General features: G+C 53.5%; 1 protein-coding gene across 3 annotated transcripts in view; it reads right to left on the bottom strand.

The window, feature by feature from the left end:
* CDH23 (cadherin related 23) overlaps positions 1-21134 on the bottom strand; it is a 401997-nt gene that overhangs the window by 2101 nt on the left and 378762 nt on the right. Inside the window, exons 47-68 of one of the 3 annotated variants that reach the window (XM_037804411.1) lie at positions 20518-20721; positions 17951-18409; positions 14964-15080; positions 13693-13917; positions 13040-13209; positions 12680-12817; positions 11538-11657; positions 9557-9734; positions 9235-9446; positions 6345-6536; positions 6048-6161; positions 5318-5447; positions 4966-5217; positions 4725-4886; positions 2908-3164; positions 2455-2552; positions 1968-2088; positions 1789-1868; positions 1603-1643; positions 1335-1395; positions 726-855; positions 444-566 (exon numbers count right to left, since the gene is read on the bottom strand). In XM_037804411.1, the coding sequence (XP_037660339.1) occupies positions 444-566; positions 726-855; positions 1335-1395; positions 1603-1643; positions 1789-1868; positions 1968-2088; positions 2455-2552; positions 2908-3164; positions 4725-4886; positions 4966-5217; positions 5318-5447; positions 6048-6161; positions 6345-6536; positions 9235-9446; positions 9557-9734; positions 11538-11657; positions 12680-12817; positions 13040-13209; positions 13693-13917; positions 14964-15080; positions 17951-18409; positions 20518-20721 (3584 nt within the window). Of the gene's footprint in view, positions 1-443; positions 567-725; positions 856-1334; positions 1396-1602; positions 1644-1788; positions 1869-1967; positions 2089-2454; positions 2553-2907; positions 3165-4724; positions 4887-4965; positions 5218-5317; positions 5448-6047; positions 6162-6344; positions 6537-9234; positions 9447-9556; positions 9735-11537; positions 11658-12679; positions 12818-13039; positions 13210-13692; positions 13918-14963; positions 15081-15920; positions 16144-17950; positions 18410-20517; positions 20722-21134 lie in introns of those variants that run through there. The other 2 variants (XM_037804409.1, XM_037804406.1) reach the window with 2 other exon arrangements.

Here is a 21134-nt window from a genome sequence, read left to right as displayed (position 1 = left end):
CAAGGCCCTCCCCTGCCGGCTCGCCCCTCCTCCTGGTTCCTGTAAACCCTGACTGCAGCCTGGAGGGGGGATGGAAGGTAACGAGTCACAACTCCAGAGGCATCTGTTCCAGGGCGGAGGGTCCGGAGCAGAGCCTGGTGACAGCGGCCACCAGAACCCCCGGGGCTCAAGCCCGAGAGCCAGGCCGCAGCCACTGCAGGCGGAAGCAGCTCCTTAGCAGCCAAGTGGCCAGGACCCTCTTTCTGCCTCGGTGGAGTCCTTGCCCCAGGGGAAGGGCAGGGTCTGGCTGAACCGGGAGATGGACAAAGCTGTTTCCTGGGAGTCTCCCTCCTCCTTCCCTCCTATGGAGCAGGGTCCAGGCTCAGCCAGGGGTCTGGGTGCAGGCCCCTGTTGGGGACAGGGTGGGGAGGGGAGAGTGCAGGGGCCTGCAGAGCAGGCCTCACCTTGATGGGCCCCTCCCGAATGATCTGGCCCAGCTTGGCAATGTTGTCGTACTCCTGGATGGCTGCCCGCAGGTACCGGTCATCCTCAGGCTTGACTGCTGCTGGCTCACGCCCAAAAGTTCCCTAGAGATGCGGGCCATTGGCTGGAGCCTGTTCCACGCGCCCCCACACCTCCACTCACCCTCAGGGACCTGCCCCCCACAGAACCCAGCTCCCCAGACCTCCTGCCCCACCCCCCCGGCCCCGCGCTGCTCCCGCCCACCCTGTCTGGCCGGGGCTCACGTGGGTGCGGGTGGGGCTGCTCCACAGGTCGGCGATCTCACTCAGGTTCTCGGGCAGGTCGTCCTCGTGCTCAGCCTGGGCGGCCAGCTCCAGGTTCCGGCAGAAGGGATCCAGCCACACAGGGTTGGCCCTGTGGTTGAGGGTGTGGGGCAGGGTAAGGAGGGAAGGCCGGCGTGGACAGACCTCTCCCGGCTGCACTCCTGCTCTTTCCCTGGCCGGCTGCAGTGCCATTCACAGAATTGGGTGTGCAGGGGCATGGAAGGCAGGCCCTTTGCCTGCGTCTCTCCCTAGACTCCCGCTAGAGCCAGGACAGCATGTCAGTCTGGATCAGCTTCGGTGCCCAGGCCTCACCCTGCACCAGGTGACCAAAGGCTACGCCATTCCCACCCCCACCGCCCCACCCTGATCAGGAGCAGGGAGCCCAGCTCAGCGACGTTTCTGGAGCGGGGTGAGAGGGCGGCCAGCCCACCAGGGGGCGCACACACCTTAGGTTTAAGCCTGTCCCTGTTTCCCTTGGAGCTTCAGAGGCTGTAGGAACCGTCTACCCCAGCTGGGTCTTCTGCAGGGCTCCCCCAGGTGGCCAGGGCAGGGCTTGGGGACCCCACTCACCCATCGAAGGAGTACTTGTTAGTGTTGGGCATGTCCATGATGTCGATGAAGCCGCGGTTCCCTGAAGGGAGAAGGGGTGGGAGAAAGGAGTCCCCAGGGAGGGTTGGGGTGAGAAGGGGAGGTATGCACCCAGCTGGGGCAGGGTGGGGGAGCGTGGATCCAGCCCAGGGCTTGAGCCAGCCTTGTGAGACCCCGGGCAGGCACTCTAGGCCTCCAGGGGCCCCTCTCACCCTCTCTGTTCCCCACACTCATTGCTGCCTTCACCCACCTGCAGAGCCAGCCACAATGGCTTTGAGCTTCCTCTTGTGTCTGGAGAGAAGCAGAGAAGAGGGCTGGTGAGGAAGGCTGGGGCTGGGCTGGCATCTCAGGGTTCTGATGACCCTGCCTGCCTCCATGGCTGTCCCAGAAGTGGAGCCGGCCAGTCCCTGTGTCAGGGTGGGGGATGGGGACTCACACAGTCCTGTAGTACCAGTTCATGAGGATGAAGAGCATGGCGGCCAGGAGGAGGAGGATGGCCAGGACGATGGTCGCCATCTGTGGGAAGAGGTACAGGCCTGATGGGTGGGGGCACCGGGGCCAGAGCCTGGTGTCAGTGGAGGGCAGCAAGGGGGCCGTGGGGACTGCCTGGGGTACCTGCAGGGCGGACATGTCATCGGGCAGCCGCACAGAGATGGCGGGCTGCACGTCCAGGACGTTGTAGTTCCGGAAAAGATTCCTCAGCTGCTCCTTGTTCTCATCAATCATCTGGATCACCCTGGGTGGGAGGGTAGGGCCTCAGCACCCATCCTCAGCCATCCCCGGAGAGCTTGCCCCACCCAGGACTGCCCCGCTGCTGCCTGGAGCCTCCAGAGTTCACTGTCCACTGGGCTAGGAGAGCTTTGTATCTGACATGGCTTGTGGTGCCTTCACATGGGATCCCATCTGATACCCATTTTACACACGGGCAAAGTAAGGCTCATGTCCCCAAGCAAGGCTCTCCTCTGGTGCTGCCAACTTCTGGAGGGAAGCCTCACATGGCAGGCCTGAGGGTGCCATCAGTGCCTCCCTCCATGGGTCCCCTCCTCTCCTCCAGGGCAGGGAGGCAGACAGACAGACAGTCCGAGCAAGGGCCCCCGCCCACCGGTCCACGTCCAAGATGCGGTTGGTATCCCGGTTCACCACGTGGATGAGCAGCTCTGTTTGTGCGAAGTTCACCCGCCCCTTCTTGTCCACGTGGAACTAGGCGAGAAGGAGCACTGTCAGGCAAGAGCTGGGAGGGGCAGGCCTCTTCTAAGAATCCCTCCTTCTCTATCCCAACAATGAATCCCTCACTACTCAGTGTCCACCGAGGACCGACACGGTGCCAATCGTTCATCTGCACTGGGATGTTTTACAGGTGAGGAAATAGGCCCGGGGACCTGGGAGGACTCTCCCAAGGCCACACAGCTAGGAAATGGCCAAGGATGGCATGCGCCCCGTGTCATGCACCCCCCAGCAACCTCTCCACAATGTCCTGTCCCTCCTAGTGGCCTGGCCCCAGCCCCTCTCTTTCCCTCCCGCTGCCCCCAGCCCCGAGGTGGGCCCTGTGGGACACCTGCACATCGTCAGTGTTGACAATGGCACCAGTGATGTTGGAAAGCAGGCGGATGAACTCCTCCTCGAAGCCACGCACGCGGTCGGGGATCTCGTTAATGACGATCTTGACGCGCTGGTCATCCCTCAGGATGTAGATGCCGATGACAGCCGTGTCGTTGTGACCTGCCAGGTCCCGGGCCACGATGTCCACCACGAAGTAGCCGGGGCTGTAGGCCATGAAGAGGTCGAAGGTGCGCAGGATGCCGTCCACACTCCCTGTGGAAGAGCCCATGGGCAGGCCACAGCTCAGGGGCCACCCAGCACCCCCAACCCCGCCGGGAGGGGGCAGGGCAGGTGGACACACCCGGGGGGCAGCAGCGGCCCACAGCAAGTCGGGGTGGCAAAGGGGACGGAACCAGAGTGCACAGGTGCTCGCAGGAAGGGGCAGCCGCTCTCGCCACTGCTCAGCTGACCGTCGCCACAGGAGTGCGGCCCCGCACTGCCCGACCCTTACCTTCCCGAGAGAAACTGGATGTTTCCGTTTTAATGCAAAATCCCCTGGCTTTTAGCTACTGGCCTAAGTTTTATTTTAAACACTGCATGCTAAACAGAACACAACTGTGGGCTGTGCTGCCCCAGCGATGGTTAGTTTGTGACCTCTCCTGCACCGTGCTGGGGTGTTCTGGAGCGGAGCCTCCTTGTGTTGTCTGTCTGTCTGTCTCACATGTACTTCAGAATTCTACAAGCTCAGTGGAGAGATGACTAGAGGTGGTGCAGCGTCTTCTCTTAGAAGACAGTAGACCTGGGTTCACAGTCAGACACTTTCCGGCTGTGTGACCTTTAGCATGGCCTCTGCACCTTGGTTTATTCAAATGAGAGCAGTGGAGCTCGGAGGGGAAGAACAGTGCTGATGGTGTGATCAGAGAGGGCTTTCTAGAGGAGATGGCATGTGAACTGGATTTCAAAGAATGGGTGGGGGGAAGGGGCGGGTATCAGGAGGCAGAGATGGGGGTTTTGATGACATTCCAGGAAGTGAAGACAGAGGGAGCAAAGGCCCACGGGAGGACGGTGTGGAGCAGGCTGACGGGCTGAGCAGCTTGGCTGGGCTGGGCATGGGGCGTTAAGGAGAGGAAGGGGGTGTGGGACCACAAAGAGGGATCAGGAGGAGGACCTGGGGAGACCTGGGGAGATGGCACCACAAGGAGTGTGGATTGTCTCCTGCAGACAAGGAAGAGCGGGAAGGTGTTGGGGCTGGAGATAAGGTAACGTGACATCTGCAGGGACACTGTCTAGAACCTGACCCAGGGAAGCTTAGTCATCCACACAGGCAGACTCACATGCTGTTACGAACAAGTGTGCACTGTGAGTTCTCCCTCCCCAGTGCCCAGCACAGTGCCAGACACAGGAGAGGGTGAGGTGCTCAAATGGAAAGATGAGTGGATACACAGAAAGGAACATGGGAAGACGGATGGAAGGACAGACTGGTGGAGGATGGAAGAAAGGATAGATGGATGGATGGATAAATAATGGGTGGATGGATGAGGGGATGAAAGAAGGAAGGGCGGTAGATGCAGAGATGAATAGGAAGACAAAATAGAGAACAGATGTATGGACAGGTGCATGACTGGAACGATTAACAGATGATGACTAGCTAAATGGACGGCTGAATGATGGATGGATAGGTGGATGAATGGAAGGACTGACGGGGGCTGTCTGGGCAGACAGATGGCCACTCGCACACCGTGGGGCCCACAGACCCATCTCCTCCAGACGACAGTGCATGCAGTGACTGAAAGGCCTTGGCTGTTGGCCACCCTTGCACGGCCAGTTTCCTACCCATGGTGAAGACCTGGCCAACATCCTCGGAGTCGTTGGCAAGGGCCCGGAAGTAGCGGATGGCCAGGATGCTGTAGAAGACGAGGCTGTTGTTGCCGATGTCTGCATCCAAGGCCAGCACCTGGATCAACTCTGAGCCCATCTTGGCATCGGTGGCCACGCCTGCAGGAAGGGGCAGGTGGGTGTGAGTGGTGGGGCCAGGGCCACCCCACGCCCCACACCCACTCTCCAGTCCCTGCACCTGCAGTGTACTCGGCCTTGGTGAAGCGTGGTGGCTGGTCATTGATGTCCTCTAGCACAACGCGCATCTCCTGCAGGGTGAGGTCAGCGACCGGGTCGAGGGCTGGGGAGGGCCCACGGGGAGGCGTCCAGCTGCGGTTGCTTGACGCCTTGACAATGAAGGAGAAAATGGCCTCGCGCTCCCGATCCAGGTCCCGCAGCACCAGCAGGCGCCCGTCGGGCTGCAAGTGGAAGTTCTGCTCTTCGTTGCCAGCTGAGGGTGGGACCGAGGCATAAGGTGAGGGGCAGGGCCAGGGCCCATGTGGTCATCTCCAGCCCAGGGTAAGCCGGGTACTAAGTCTGCCAGGCCCCACCTGCGATGAAGTAATAGACAATAGCGTTGGGGCCTTCGTCTGCATCCACCGCGCCAGTCACGTTGCCCACGAGGGTCCCACGTGGCGAGTGCTCAGGCACTGTCAGCAGCTGGTACTGGGGGCTGCCTTTCTGCAGGGGGAGGGGGCCGTCATCACAGGAGGCCAAGGGAAGACCAGAGCTCCCAACCCTTGCCAAAGTGCCCCGGCCAGAGCCTTTGCGCAGGAGCTGAGGGCATTTATTGCCCATGCCTTGTGGGGTGAGCAGAGCAGATGTAATCTCAAGGGAGCAGCGACCAGGAAACACCAGCTCTGCCCTCAGGGAGTTGCCTGGAGGTGTTCTCCATGAGGCCAGTGCTGGGCAGAGTGGTGGGTCTGTTGAATGTGTTTGAATCGGGGGGCACATACTCTTATGTGTGTGTGTGCACAGTCACCCAAGAAGATCACATCACACGTGCACACAAGAGGAAAAAACACAAAACCAAGCTAGAAAGTCTCAGTCCACATGAATGGCCTGATTTCCTTTCAGCCCCAGTTCAGTAAAGCAGAGGTGATTTTCATGTGTGCATTTGTGTGCAAACACTAGAATACCAGGTCCTTGAGGTTAGGTATTTTTGTCTGCTTTTTTTCTTTTTAACTGTTGAAGTAGTAGGCACTCAATATTTGTCCTCATGTTGGCATGTAACCACTGTGTGTGCAGGGTGTGACCCGCGTAGGGGGTGTGCGGGCTCACAGGGGGCCTCACGAAGAGGGGCTCGTTGTCGTCGATGTCCTCCAGGGCCACCTGCAGCGGCTGCATGGTCTCGTATGGCACCGGCTGGCCCAGGTCGCTGGCCACCAGGATGAGCTGGGGGCGAAGGAGCGCGGTCAGCGGGGGGGTGGTGGGGCGGCGGAGGACTTAGGGTCCCAGACAGGCACTCCCAGGAGGCCAGGCCCCCACGACCTTCTAGGCGGGAAGGCGGGCACCCAGCCCCAAGCTAGGACAGTCCCGCCCCGGCCCCGCCCCCCGCGCCGGGCCCCGCCCCCTTACGCTGTACACCGCCTGCTTCTCGCGGTCCAGGCGCTGCGCCGTCTGGATGAGGCCACTGATTGGGTCGATGGTGAAGTACTCCCAGTCCCGGTTGCCCGTGGTCTTCAGGAAGCTGTAGCGCACGGCCCCGTTGAGGCCCTCGTCGTTGTCCGTGGCATAGACCTCGTACACGTTGGAGTGCAGCGGGATCTCCTACGAGGAGGCCCGGGGAGGGAGGCTCCTGGACATCTGAGGGCAACCCAGCTCCCAGGCCCTGATGGCGCTGTTGTTTTCTTCTCCCCTAGCAGGATGTGTTTGACACCCTCCAGTATCCTCAGGAACGCCTGCCTGCTTGGCTGGCCTCCCCTGGAGTCTGAGCATCTGCTAGCTGTTCCCCTTGCACCAAGCCAAGGCTGCTGTCCACTGGCAGTCCAGCCTGGGCCTCCCAGGCTGTAAGCTTTCTCAGGGTGACCGCCCTTCCTGGAGCTATCCCCCCTTCCCTCCAGGCCCATGTCAAGCGAGGCTGAGAGGACAGAAGGGAGTCTAGGAGCTGAGGCCATGGCTGTGTCTGCCGTGCTCTCTGTACTACCCCAAACGCAGGACCTCTGGGTATCCCCAAACAACACCATCCATCCAAGGGGGTCCTAGAAAATGGGGGCCATGCAGGCAGGGTGACACAGTGGATAGAGACTGTATCCCTGGCTCCTACTCTGTCACTAATTCACCATGTGCCCTGGACATGCCATTTCACATCTCTGAACCTAGGTCTCCTGAATTCCCTTGAGTTAAGTCTAAGATATCAAAAAACCTAATAGAAATTATACAGTGATACACAATAAGGCTGCCTGGGCAAAAAAAAAAAAAAAGAAAAGAAAAGAAAAGAAAAAAAGCAAGGGAGCACAAGTTGGTTTTGCTTTCAGTTGAAAAATTATCTGCTCAGCAAGGTTTCACCGTTTAACTCATTGACCATGACAATCAGATACTCCAAATACAGTTACAGCTCATTAATAAAAAGCAGATGACAAATAGATAATTACTTAACAAATGCTGGTTGTTTGGGAGACATAAATCTTTCCAAATATGGGGTCCTTGAAGGGAGAAAACCTTAGTAAATGGGGCCTTTGGTGTGGAAAATAACTAGATTATTAATTTACATCCAGCTCATTCCACAAAAAAGGATTTGAGGCAGCTTACAAAAATGTATGAATTATAATAAGATTAGAAGTTAAAAATAAAAAGTAAAAATAAGAAGTTTTAAAAAATCAGGGTATCAATTGAAAAAAAGACTGAAGAAGTCATGAAGAAAGGCAAGACAATTCACTAGGGAATCATGTCCAATTGCTGTCTTTGTAGTACTCATGTGACATGCAGTCAAAGTTTAAACACAGCCTAAGACTGTAGTAGCACCCTGAGAAAAACAGATAGAGAGGAAAGACAGAGGAGAATGGACAATATGTGTATTATTGGCATGTCTGAAAGAAAATTCCAGTGCAAGTTGAAGAGAAGCAATATTTAGAGAACAGAATAAAGTTTTCTTGTGCTGAAGGAAAACATGACTCTTCAGATGAAAAGGCCTTGCCACAGTCAAAGCAAAATTAACAAAAATTGTCCAATAGCTGGAAGTGAACGGCTGAATTTCAAAGATTAAGAATGGCACTGATTTTTTAGGATGAAAAAAGAAAATAAAGGTCTGTGATCAGGCTGCCCCTGAGTGTCACAGAATGACAGCTTACAACAGGACAGCATATATAACGTGTTGAAGGAGAAAGTCTGAGTGTGACTCAATAATTCTTTATCATGTCATGTGTGAAAGCCACAGAAAATTTTTCACACATATATGGGCTCTGAAGATTCTACCCTCTCTGGAAAAATTATCTCACAGATGTATTTTATATGACTGAAAGTTTAATCAAAAAGTGTGAAGTATAAAAAAATTCCCCTGGAAAAAAAAAAAGGTTGTCAGGAAGGTGAAAGCTGAGGAGTGGGAGGTAAGGTGTGTACCCTAAGTCCCTGTGGGGTTACTCAAGATGGGCTAACCACTCTGAGCTCCCTAGTAGGCAAAGCAAAGAAGACCACTCAATCATTGCAGATGTAAACTAGACACAAGGTAGAAGCCAAACATAAAAGTAAAAGCACAGTATTTCCTAGAGCTCAAACCCGGGAGAAATTTTTCCCATGGGAACTCAAAGAGGGGACAGAGAGTGACAGCATGGACTTAGAGCTGACATTCTGAGATGGGGAGACTTGCTGCAGTCTAGTGGGGAAAAAAGCACATAGAAGACACCTCAACTCTATTACCAAGGAGCATTTTGGGCCTGGAGACAAAGGAGTACTTTCCCCATCTTTACACTGTAGACCAAGGAATGAAAAGCAGAATTGGAAAGATTCTGGAACCTCGACTACTTCCACTTGTTACTTATTTTGATGTTCATCTTCAACTCCCAGTCTGTCTCCACATTGGCCTCAGCCAGAACAATAGACAGAGAGAAGGGGCATGTGTGTTTATTTTGCGATAAGTATGGGGGAAGTGGGTCACTGTGATTGTCCTTCTTGGCAGACATCTAGGGGCAAGAGATGGGACATCTACTATTATTATTCTCATTCTGGAGGTGAACAAACAGACTCAGAGAAGTCACTTGCTCAAGGTCACTTGGCTGGTAAATTTCAGAGTTAGACCTGAACCCAGATCTTTTTGCCAGCACAGCCCATACTGCTAACCATGTTCAATACTGCCTTACGTAGCCCTGGGCAAGTCAGATTTCTTGTATAGCCTCAGTTTCCCCACCTTCATGATGGGGGGCCTTCCACCCTCACAGGCCACACCTGCAGGATGAAGAAGGGGGCTGGGTATTGGAAGGGGGGTGCTGGTGGGCAGGAGGCCCAGACCTTGGGCCCTGGGGGGCAGCAGTACCTCTCTGATGTGGAGGATGGTGCCATTGGGTGGACGCACGAAGACGGGGCGGTTGTCATTGACGTCGATGACCTCCACCAGGAGCATGGTGGTGCCCCAGAGCGGGGGCTGTCCGCCATCTGTGGCCACCACGGTCAGGTTGAACCTCTCGTAGGAATGCAGTGGCCGCTTTGTGGTCACCAGTCCCGAGTCCATGTCCACACGGAAGGCCTCTGCCAGGTGGGGCAGGAGAGTGGGGGCTTGACCCTGGCTGAGCCATCCTTCCCATCCCTCTCCCTCCTCCTCCCGGCAGGCCTCAGGGGGTCTGGAGCAAGCCACGTACCCACGCCAGGGCCCTCGAGCGAGTATGCCAGCTCGCCGTTGGAACCCTCGTCCTGGTCGGTGGCCAGCATGGTGATGACCGAGGTCCCCACTGGCTCGTTCTCGTACACGCTCGTGCTGTACTGGGGCTTGGAGAACTGTGGGCGGCAGTCGTTGACGTCCAGCACCTGGATCACCACCTGGTCGGGGAGGGAAGCGAAGCCTGACGGGGCCGCTTCTAGGGACCTGGTCACATAGGAACCAGCTGGGGTGGAAGAGGGACAGGTAGCCCTGGGGGTCGCGAACCAAAGCATCATCCCCCCATATGCTGGAGTCTGACCTTGAGCAACTTATTTAACCCCTGAGCCTCAGTTTCCTTAGCTGTGCACTGGGGATAATAGTATCTTATCTCTCAGGGTTTCGAGACATCCGTCTGTGGGCTGGAGCCTTCACACTGTGCCTGACCCGAGTAAGGGTTCAGAAACTAGTGCTGAGGTTGATGGGTGTTGGGCGCCTGGGTCCTGAAGCAGGGCACCCCTGGCTACTCCCCACGGCGCCCCTATAAATCCGTCTCTAAGCTCTGGTCCTCAGTGCTGGACTGCTTGATTCCTCCACTCCCACAGGCTCCTCTTGACTGGGATTTGTGTCTGGCCTGGGCCTTGGCTCCCTCTGCTGCCCCTGTAGCCCATGGCAGGTGTTGTGGGTACGCCAGGCCCTGAGACCCCTTTTCCTCCCAGTTGCTGTGGTCTGGCCAGACGGCATCTTCATCAGAGTCCTTCACGGCAGCATTTCTTAGAACCCCTTTCAGTGCACAACACACTTTCCAACTCCGAGTCCTCACCACCAGCCGGGGTGGTCAGCAGCATTACTGCCCCCCACCCACCCTTTACAGATTTGACAACTGAGGCTCAGAGAGGTTAAAAGACTAGTGCAGTTTATGGATGGATGAGTAGAAAAATAGGGGAAGGAAACAAACAGACAAAGGTACCGTGTTCTTTTTTACTTCAATTGCTCTTTTTCACTCTAATTATTATTCTTGTTATTTTTGTGTGTGTGCTAATGAAGGTGTCAGGGATTGATTTAGGTGATGAATGTACAACTATGTAATGGTACTGTAAACAATCGAAAGTACGATTTGTTTTGTATGACTGCGTGGTATGTGAATATATCTCAATAAAATGAAGATAAAAAAAAAAAAAGACTAGTGCAGTGTGCTCAGCTACTGGGAGCTTAGTCTTCTGACATCAGATACTGTGCTGTGCTTTTCCCAACACAGCACGTGCATATGTGGCAGGGAGAAGGTTCCAATATATGAGCCCCCCAGGCTTTCCCCTACCTGCCCACCTGCTTGAGAAATCTGTACTTTGCCCTTTCCGCTTCTTTCTTTCCCCCTCCCTTCAGGAGAGTTTCCTTTCTGCCCTCTGGCTCATCAGATTATTGTGAGGGAGATTAGGGAGAATGAGTTCAGGAAGATAGGATGGAGAAGGCAGGGAAAAAAGAGGAGGAAATTAAGAGAAAGCAAAGCCTCAGGGCTTGGGTCTTTGGCTAGCAACAGGGAGAGAGAACTTGGGTGACACCAGCCTCAAGCAGCTGTGTGGCCACTAGAACTGGAAGCAGAGTGGCTTTGTAAATCGGATCCTCTTTAAGAGACATAAAACGCCATGATGACTTCATAGTCATCATTTGCTTGCTGGACTGTTTCTTTCAATGTGACACTACAGAGGTGGCAGGCCACATGGAGCCCCGGGCTTTCTTTGGGTTACACCTGGGTATGTTCCGCTGCCTTAGCAAGGGTTTGACATAGAGCTTTCTCCCAGAGAGTCCCTCTCTTTCTAGGCCACAGCCATTGAAAGCCACCCAGCAAACCTCTTGCCTGCTCCTTCCTGCCATTTCTCTGAGAGGGTGGTGGCCCTGCTCCCCACAGCAGACATTCTCTAAAGGCTTTGCAACCAAGGCTGCCTCTGCAACCCCTGGAGTCCCTGTCCCAGGCCAGAGCCCCTTACCTGCACAGAATTTTCCCGACGGTTACTGGCCACATCCCCAGGGTTGTCTTTGGCCAAGGCAGTCAGGATATAGTGGTCCTTCTTCTCCCGGTCCAGGGAGGACAGCACATAGATGTCACCCTAATAGGAACAGGGTGGCCTCAGGCTCGTCATTCATCAATCAGTTGTTTAGTGAGCATCTACTCTGTGCTGGGCACTATTACAGGCTCTGGAGACACGGCGGTGAGCAAAGGAGCAGCCACCCCTGCCCCAGTGGCACTCAGCCTAGTGGCTCTTTGTGCCCCCGCCACCCCAGCCCTCCTGGAATGGGTTGAACAGCCCAGGCTGGAGCTCACTGCCAGGCCAGGCCCTGGCATACAGCAGGTTCTCCATAAGTACTCATTGTTCTTAGTGCCAGGCCAGGAGTCACATCCGATTGTTCACACCAAGTAGGAAGGAGTGAATGCAACAGAAAGGGCAGAGTGCAAGGGAATGTGGCAGAGGGGGGCAGTGGGGGTGGGGTGGGGTATCGGTTCCAGCCCTAGCAACTTGGGGAGGACTTGCCTGGGCAACTACCCCCAGAGCACAGGGCCCCTCTCTCGGTACTGAAAGAGCAGAGCTCTGAAATCATTGTTCAGGTTTCCTCCTGAGTTTCTGCTGTTTCACAAGCTTGGGGCTCGTGGGGGCATGGGGTGGGGGAGGTGTGTGCCCTTAGGGCCTCTTTCCTTCCCCAGCACTGAGTATAGGGCCATGCATACAGTAGAGGTGCTTAAATATTCAGTGTCCACTTTCTTCACAGTCTTCCATGCCTCTCCTTTGACAGTCTCAAAAAGCAGTCACTTGCACCTGAATCAAGTTCTTTAGATGGATGGGGACACTTCTCAGAAGCCTTATGACCACAAAGGGCTAGTTTCAAAAGACTGTGGCCACTTCCCTCCATGTCTGCCTGCTGGGACAAAGAGGCCTCCATCTACAGGTTGTCTGGAACTCCAAGAACAGGGTTTACTGAGTTGGCTAAAGAACCTCTGAGTCTGTAGCATTCCAGGTGGCAGGGCCCAGAAAAAGGGGGATGGCTGCAATGACTTTTGGCGGCTTCTCAATCTTTGACCCTGGGCCCTTCCCACCCCCCAATACCAGGTCCCCCCATCCCAGTCCCCCTTTACCGTAGTGGGGTTGATGGCAAAGTTGCCCTCTCCATCCCCAAGACTGTACTCGATGAGGGCAAAGTTGCCCGAGTCAGCGTCAGTAGCAGTGACCGTCAGGATGACCGTGCCCACTGGCACATCCTCAAAGACAGCTTCCTGGAGCCCGGTGGGCAGGGAGAGAGAGGAGGTCAAGGTCAGTCCCTGAGCTCCTGTCCCCTCCCCAAGAGCTCTGATGCAGGGAGCCCAGGGGTCAAGTTGCCCATGGGCCGGTCATTCCCAGGGGGCTTAGAGGCTGGCAGGATGGGAGCAGAAGCTGCCCAATGGGCCCCAAGGAATGGGTGCAGGTCCTGGACCCAACCTGTTGGACTGGCCACCCACCTGGTAGGAGGGCTGGTCAAAGATGGGGTTGTTGTCATTGACGTCCACAATCTCCAGATAGACGGGGATCTCAGCTGCCCGGGGCGGGGACCCATTGTCCGAGGCCCTCACGGTGAAGTTGAGCCAGTGCACCTCCTCGTAGTCCACTGTCCGATTGGCAATGACCTTTCCTGAGACACAAAGGCACCCACTGCCATTTCAGCCACTCCTCCCTCATGGCAGCTCTCCAAAGTATGAAGAGAAGGATCTGGAGCTCTGAGGGACAGATGTGGTCAGAATTCGCCCAGTGACAGGCGAGAGGGCTGAGAGGGACCAGTGTCCAGTTGTCCTCCTAACCAGAGGGGTGAAAAAGCTTCCTGGAAACCACAGGGGCTAGGACCTATGATGAGACACTTCCCTCTTGACCTTCCTGCTCCCTAAGTGATACTAATAGGAGCTTGAGGTGGTGGAGATGGTGATGGACTATTTCTGGACTAGGCACAATGTCCTTTTCTCCGACATGGGCATCCGAGAGTGAATGGAATATTGGCCACCTTGGAGGGACAGGGTGGGGGCCCAACTGGAGGGTGACAAGTGGGCCACAGTCCCTCTTGGAGGCTAAGCAGGTTCGGACACATCTCCCCCAACCCTCCTCTGTCAGATTTCCGACCTACCGGCTGAGGGGTCTTCAAGCTGGACGTAGCCTGGGGGCCTGAGGTCCAGCAGGGTGTAGGTGACCAGCCCATTGAGGCCCTTGTCAGGGTCCACGGCAGCCACAGCAATGAGTGTGGTGCCTGGGGTGGCTCCCTCCAGGATCCGCTCTGTGTAGTAGGTGATCCCAAAGGGCTTGAATTGGGGCGTGTTGTCGTTGACGTCCAGAATGTTGACCGTCAGCTTGGCTGGGGGAAGCAGAGGGTGGGCCGAGGTGAGGGGCACCCGTGGGGCGGGTGAGCCTCCCTAAGCCTCAGCCAAGCCAGGGGAAGGTGGCAGCTTCTCACGGCCTTCCCGGAACTCCCTGAAGCTTGAGCCAATCCTTCAGGTGGTGGCAAAAGACCCTTCCCTCTGGGCTGTCACTCACTCTTCCAAAAGGGGAAGGGACCTGGCTTCCACCAACTGGCTGGGTGACCCTGGTGGAGCCCCTGGCCTTCAGTGGGCCTCGGTTTCCCAACCTGTTCAATGACGTAGGACAGTATGATCTCTAAGATCCTTCCCATGACTCAGCCTCTGCTTTCCATCAGGGTTGTCCCCTCTATGTCACCAGCCCAGGGCTCTTTGCTCTTTGAGGTTGGGACACAAAGGGGATGAACAAGTCAGCCCTTCCTTCCTGAAAACTCGGGCCTCTGGGTTGTGAAGATAAGTAGCCAAGATCTGCCAGTCAGGCTCTCCACCCTGCCAGCTGTCCTCGCCTCATCACAGAGGCCATTTGATGTGCCCTTTGCCAACTCAGAAGTCTAGCAGCAACCTTTCCCAGCTTGTGCCCAGGCTGCAGGCAGAGTGGCCTGTGTCTGACACACAGAAGGCAGCACCCACACCCCTCTTCTCTGCCACAGTTCCTGTACCCCTCCCCACCCTACACTGTTATATCTGTGGCCTCAAGTCCATCTCCCTGCTCTGTGTCTGCCCCTCAGGCCCCCATCAGATCATGAGGTTTTGTCTCACATCCCAGCCGCACCTCTTCAGTTGTGGTAACTGGATTCCTGCCCAGTCTCTGTTAACCCATTCTTTCCCCAGCCCCCTGCCAGGCTCTCCCAAGCCTCCTTCCCACCTCTGAGCCTTGGGGTTCTGGGTGTCTGGATCCCCCCACTGCTCAGGTCTGCCTGACAACTGGGACCCACAGCTACCCCGAGCCCTCCCTGGCCCCGGTGTTGCCTGGCTACCGGCTGCTGCTCCTCCCTGGGGGCCAGGCCTGAGTGACCAGTGGGCGCTGCCTGCAGGGGAAACTTACCATTTGGCACACTGACGGAGTGCTCCGGCAGGTCGCTGGCATTGTCAGTCACCGAGAGAGTGACCTCGTAGGTGGCAACCAGCTCCCGGTTCAGGGGGGACTTTACCATGACAGACCCTGTCGACCAAACCAGGTCAGGTTCAGCCCCAGGGGGAGCCCGTAAAAGCTGGGTCTCCCAGGGGTGCTCCTGGCCAACCCTCCCAACCCCCCAGAGGGCAATGCTGGTCTCATCTTTGGCTGGGATGGGCCCACAGCCACCCACAAGCTTTGCCCCACTCCAGGCTTACTGGCTGTGCAACCTCGGGCAAGTTACTTAACCTCTTGGCACCTCCCTTTCCTCACCTTTAAAATGGGCATGATTGCAGTACCTGTCTCGTGGGGTTACATTGAGGATTAGAAATTTAAAATGAGATAACATTTGTAAAGTGCTTAGAACAGCACCTGGCACAGAATAAGAGCTATGAAACTATGTGTTTTTAAAAATGCTGAATTGCAGGGAAATCAAGTATAAAGGAAGGTCATGGGGAGCTGAAAAGTGCTGGGTGGGCACAGGGGAGGAAGTCCCTGGAGGGGCAGTGGTGGAACAAGTGAGGTACATCAGACCCCCCAATTTATACTGGTTAAGTGGGAGTGGTGTGGACTGACCGTGAAAAGGAGCGTCAGGCTTTATTTTAGCACCAGCAAGGGGTTGCTTCCTTCTCTCCTACCTGCTGCTCCCAGAGCCCCGGCCTGTCCCCCAAAGCAGAGGGGTGCCCTCCAGAGGCTTGGGGCTTGGAGTGAACAGACCCCAGGGCTGGCTCTGCTGGGCACTGGCCCCATCCTAGCCTGAAACCTCCTCCTCCCTTTCCGGCTCCATCTCAGGCACTGGGGTCTCTGGATTCCCTTCACCCTCAGCAGACCACCCCCTTGCTGGGCTTCTGTCCTCCGCGCGTCCCTGGCCATGGGGTGGTCACTTACCCTGGGCCGTTGCCTCCTCCTCCTCCTCTTCCTACTCTCGCTCCCCGTCCCCCCAGGCTGGGGAGCGAGGATGGGGAGAGGGCGGCTGCGTTCAGTCTGCAAAGGCTGGGCCCCGGCCCCACAGGGCGGGAAGGGTGGTGGGGGTGCGGTGGACATGGAGGGAGGCAATGGGGTGAAGCAGAGAAGAGATGAGGTGGGAGGTGACAGAGAAACAGAGCTCAAACCTGCGGGCCTGCCAGCCGTGAGGAAGAGAGAAGAGGGTTAACATCAGTTAGTTCAGGGTGCAGTGGGGAGGCAGCCGAGCAGGGCATGGGGGAAGGTGGGGCTCAGAGCTGCTCATGGCAGGAGGTGGGTGGGGGAGAGGTGAGAGCAAGGAGGGGTGGCAGGGGGAGGGAAAGTATGAGATCAGGTGGGAGCCCAGTTGGAGTGAAGAGATCAGAGAGCTGAGGCTCTGGCAAGAAGAAAAGGGAGGGAAGGTGACAGCAAGGGAGGTGGGGAGAGTGTAAGGAAGAGGGAGCAGAGAAGACACTGGAAAGAAAAATAGACAGAAGAGGGTCAGTGAGAGAGAGAACAGAAAAGAGAAAAATGGGAGAGGCATCAGTGGGCATAAAAGTGGGCAGGGGCTCGGAGCAGCTCTCCATGGTCCTGAACCACCAATGCAGCCCGGGGATTTGCTAACCTGGGGCATGGGTGATTCTATCTAACCTCTCCTGGTGCTCATAGTTTTTCTTCCTTCTTTTCCCCTTTGGGCCTCAGGTGCAGATTGAGTTAATTGTATTTGTTGGTTCATTGCACACTATGATTGCTGGCACCGCTCTTGTTTTATGTACATATCTATTCCCTTTTTTTCTCACATCCCTTTCCCCCTTCCTTCTCCTATTGGCAACCATTGTAATGCAGTGAAGTGTACTTTTCATTTGCAAGTGTTCCTTTATATCATATCGTGTATTGTTTAGCACGTGTTTTACATTTATGCAAATAGTTTTTGGTACATAGCTCAGGCTATTTCTTACTCTTTTCAGTAACTGCCCCATGGTGGGCACCCACCACATTTTACTCTCCAGTATCCTAGGATGGACACCCGGGAGTCTCCAGCTTGCCCCCAACACTAATAACACTGCAGTGAACATCCTTGTATGTTCCATTATTGACCTGGGAATTCTGGGGGGACGTACACCCAGGGGCAGAATTGCTGGGCTATAGAGTATGAGTGTACATCTGTCCAGATGGTGGAGTCGGTCTAAACTCCTACAGTAGTGCATGAGGGTTCTGATGTCCCTACATTGTCACCAATACTCAATGCTGCCAGCATCCTAATGTCTGCTGATCACCTCTTTACTGCTTTACTATCAATTTCTCTGACTACCAATGGTTTTTCAGCATTTTGTCATAACCATGCTAGTTTTCCTGTCACCCCCTTCCTACTTTCCCAGAGAGGAGCAAAAACACTGAAATTTTGGAAAAATAATAAAACTGTCAAAATTTCACAAAATCCACTGCATAAATTATGAAAGATAAGCCATGATTCTGTTTGTTTTGTGAGAGTGAAAAAAAAAATCACTAAGAGGACAAATATAATTTATAGGAGATTTTAAATAGCTAGTGTGCATATGAATAAATTGTTCAACCACCTAGTTATCAAAGAAATACATATTAAAACAAGGCACCATTTTTCTATAAAATTGCAAACTTGAAAAATTTATATTTAATGTTGGCAAGACTGTAGGGAGTGCACACTCTCATACAATCCTGGTAGAGTGAGAGACTCAGAAAGGAGAGAGGGAACTGGTCAAGCAAGAAGGAGGAGGAGAAAGCAGAGGAGAGGAGCAAGGGGATGGAAAGGAGAGGGAAGGACATGGTGTCCACAGGGGAGAGAAGTGAGTGGAAAGAGGAACAGACGAGGGAAAGTGGGTTGCAGAGAAAGAGAAAGAGTAAGAAAGAAGAGGGGAGGGTACAAAACAGAGCAGACGGCAAGGAGCCTGGGACAGGGAGCCAGGTGTGAGGGGCAGGGGGCGAGCAGGCCCTTGTACCTGTGTTGATGTTCACAGCAAACGCATCCTCCTGGTCAGGCACCAGGAGGTCAGTGTCATCCTTGGCCATGATGCTGAGGATGTGGTACTCCAGTCTGGGGTTGAGGTCGCGGTCGATGGCGGTGATGTTGGCAATGACAGTGCCTGGCTCGGCGGACTCCAGCACGCTCACTGTCTGGATGGGGTTGATGAACTCGGGTTGGGAGTCGTTGACATCATCGATGAGGATGGTGATGATGGCTGTGCCTGAGAGGGGGACGGTGCCCCGGTCTGTGGCCACCACCATCAGCCTGTAGGACTCCTGCTCCTCCCTGTCGATGGTGGCATTGCCGACACAGATGACGCCAGTGAGTGGGTGGATGAGGAAGCGGTCCTGAGCCCCGGCTTCTATTCGGTAGACCAGCTCCCCATTGAGGCCACTGTCCTCGTCCGTGGCTGTGACTTGTAGCACTGAGAATCCTGTGGGGTGGGAATGGGCAGTGGCTGAGCACCCCACAGTGGCCACTTCCCAGAGTTGCCCGAGTCTCGGCATTTTAAGGCTGGGCGTTCTTCACCAACTGGATTCTCCTCAAGGTCACTTAAAACATGAGGTTTAAAAATTCCTTGAGAATGGTCCTAGCAACTAATTCCTAGAGCATCCAGGATCTAAAAAAGACATTAAAAACCATAAGCCCTAAAAAGATAGATAGTTCAACATAAAACAAGGATAAACCACAAAATAAGTGTGCAAGTTCAACAAATTCTGAATTTTCCCATGATGACTGACTGCTTCGGTATGTATTGAAATGTCCAATATCAACACCTTTCGAATGTTATTTTCAGTGATTTTGCTGATGCCCTAAGAAAATTCTCAGCCTGCTGAAGGGGTGACTTCACCCCTAATTGCCAGAGAAGCAATTAGTTATCCAGCCTGTAATTTTCTTGTCTGAACCTATCTTCTAGAACCATTACAATGTCAGTGTGGAAAAGACCTCAAAGACCATCTAGTCTAACCCTTCAACAAGAAACCAACCAACCAACACATTTTCCCTTATAATAAAAGTAGTATATGTTTCCTAGAGAAAACCTGGATTTATAGCCAAAGGAAAGCATGAAAACAAAAGCCGTGTGTAATTCCATATACTAGCAAGAACCATCACTATAATTACTTCTGCTCTTTCTTCTGTACATATATTTTCCTAAAAAATTTGGATCATACATGGTTGTACAGCTTTGTAACCCATTTTTCTGAATTATATTATCAATTTAAACCATCTTTGAAATAATTTTAATGGCTAAATACCATTCCATTATAAGGATGGACTATATTTAACCATGTCTTGCTATTGGATATAATTTCTATCCTATTTTTCACTCTTATAAATATCTCTGTAATTAACATGTGTACATAAATTTAATAGCATCTTTGAGTATTACCTTAGCACAAATCTCTAGAGTGGAATTGCTAAGTAAAAGCTTGTAATGCTTAATTCCAGCATGTCTTCCCAAAAGATCTTACCAAGATACATTGATGATGCCCTTTCTCACCAGCCTTGCCAGCATTTATCTCTTATACATTTTTCATGTTTCCGCTTTTATAGGAAAAGGTATCTTATTTTATTTTACATTGTTTGATTGTTAGTGAGACTAAACATTTTAAGTATGTTTAATGGTTAATGGTTTCTTCTCTTCTGCAAATCATCTGCTCTTGTCCTTTGCCAATTTTTCTGTCAATTCATACAAATTATATAATTATGATAACTGGTGACAAACATTTTCTTTTCAGTTTTTGTTTGCCTTTTAATATTGATTATAATTGTTTGATGTAAAAAAATTTAACTTTGTATACATCAAAATTTAATATTTTTCCTTTCACGATTTCTTCTATTTCTTTTATGCTTAGAAATATCTTGTCCAGAAAATCTGATATTCACATAAATTTTCTTTTCAAATTTTTAATGTTTTGTATGCTTACATTTTCTTTATAATGCATCTGGGTTTTATTTTGGCATCTGATAGGGGATGAGAATCTGTATGAAATATCAATAGGTTTTTTGCACACTGAATGGCTAGTTTCCCTCATGGTTTCACTGTTTCTTGTATGACGTAACATTACATTCTCTAGTTTACCAGCATCTGTTACTGGGCTCCTTCACCACAGAGTCTTGTACGCTTATCACCTGGTTTTAAATATCGTAGCTTTGCAATATGCTTAAATACCTGGTAAGGTAAACCTGTCTTTATTATACTTATTTTCCAAATTTTCTTAGGCTTCCAGAAAATGATCTTTATAATCAATCAAATTTACCCATGAAGTCATACTTTGACTTTGATGGGAATCACATTGATGGACTTTCCATCCAGGGACATGGATGGAATATTTCTTGATCTTTTAAAGGCAAGACGCTGAGGATCAGAGAAGGGGAGTGAGGGGACGACCCGGGCCCCCTGATTCCCAGTGCAGTGCTCTTTCCTCTTGCCCTGCTGCCTGTCTTTGGCCCCACCAGAGAGTGAATTCTGCTCCAGTCCCCACCCACCCCTACCAGCTCCTGCCTGGGGGCCAGGACTGGGGCGTGACCCCTGCTCACCCAGTGGGCAGTTCTCCAGCAGGTGTACGGTGAGGGTAGCAGGGCTAAACATGGGCCAGTTGTCATTGTCGTCCAGGATGGTGACGAGCAGGTCGGCTGTGCCGTTCAGCAGCCCGATGTCCTCAGCCAGCAGCAGCAGCTCCAGGACGGGGGGCGAGAAGGCCTCCCGGTCAATGACAACACCTGACCTCACCGTCACCACGCCTGGCACCCAGTGCCACCAGCCGGGGAGATAAAAAGGAAGAGTGTGCAGTGGAGACACAGGGTGAGAGCCAACAGAGAGGGGATGGAGAAAGATGGGGACATGGCTGGGAAAGAGAAGAAAGAGGAGCAGAGGAAGCAACACAAGGACTTTCTTTCCCAGAGGTTGGACAGCCAGTATTTAGCAAGGGCCTCCTGTGTGCCAGGCATGCTGCAGCCACTACATCTCCCGGGGCCTCCCGTCCCCAGGTACCCTCTGCAGTCCTTGAGTGTCCTTTCTGGGATGTGACCCAGGGCAGAGGGTTCACGTGCTCCACTAAGAGATGTGCCAGTGCAGCCCTCCCTCAGGATGCCTGCTGCCAAACCAGACGCCTGCCTGGGACAAGGCTGATGTGAAGTGGTCCCTGGGGAGCTTT

Source organism: Choloepus didactylus, chromosome 15 (genome assembly GCF_015220235.1).
Source record: "Choloepus didactylus isolate mChoDid1 chromosome 15, mChoDid1.pri, whole genome shotgun sequence".
Lineage (NCBI taxonomy): Eukaryota > Metazoa > Chordata > Mammalia > Pilosa > Megalonychidae > Choloepus > Choloepus didactylus.
Note: the sequence above shows the minus strand (reverse complement) of the source record. Positions and strands in the feature narration are given on the sequence as shown.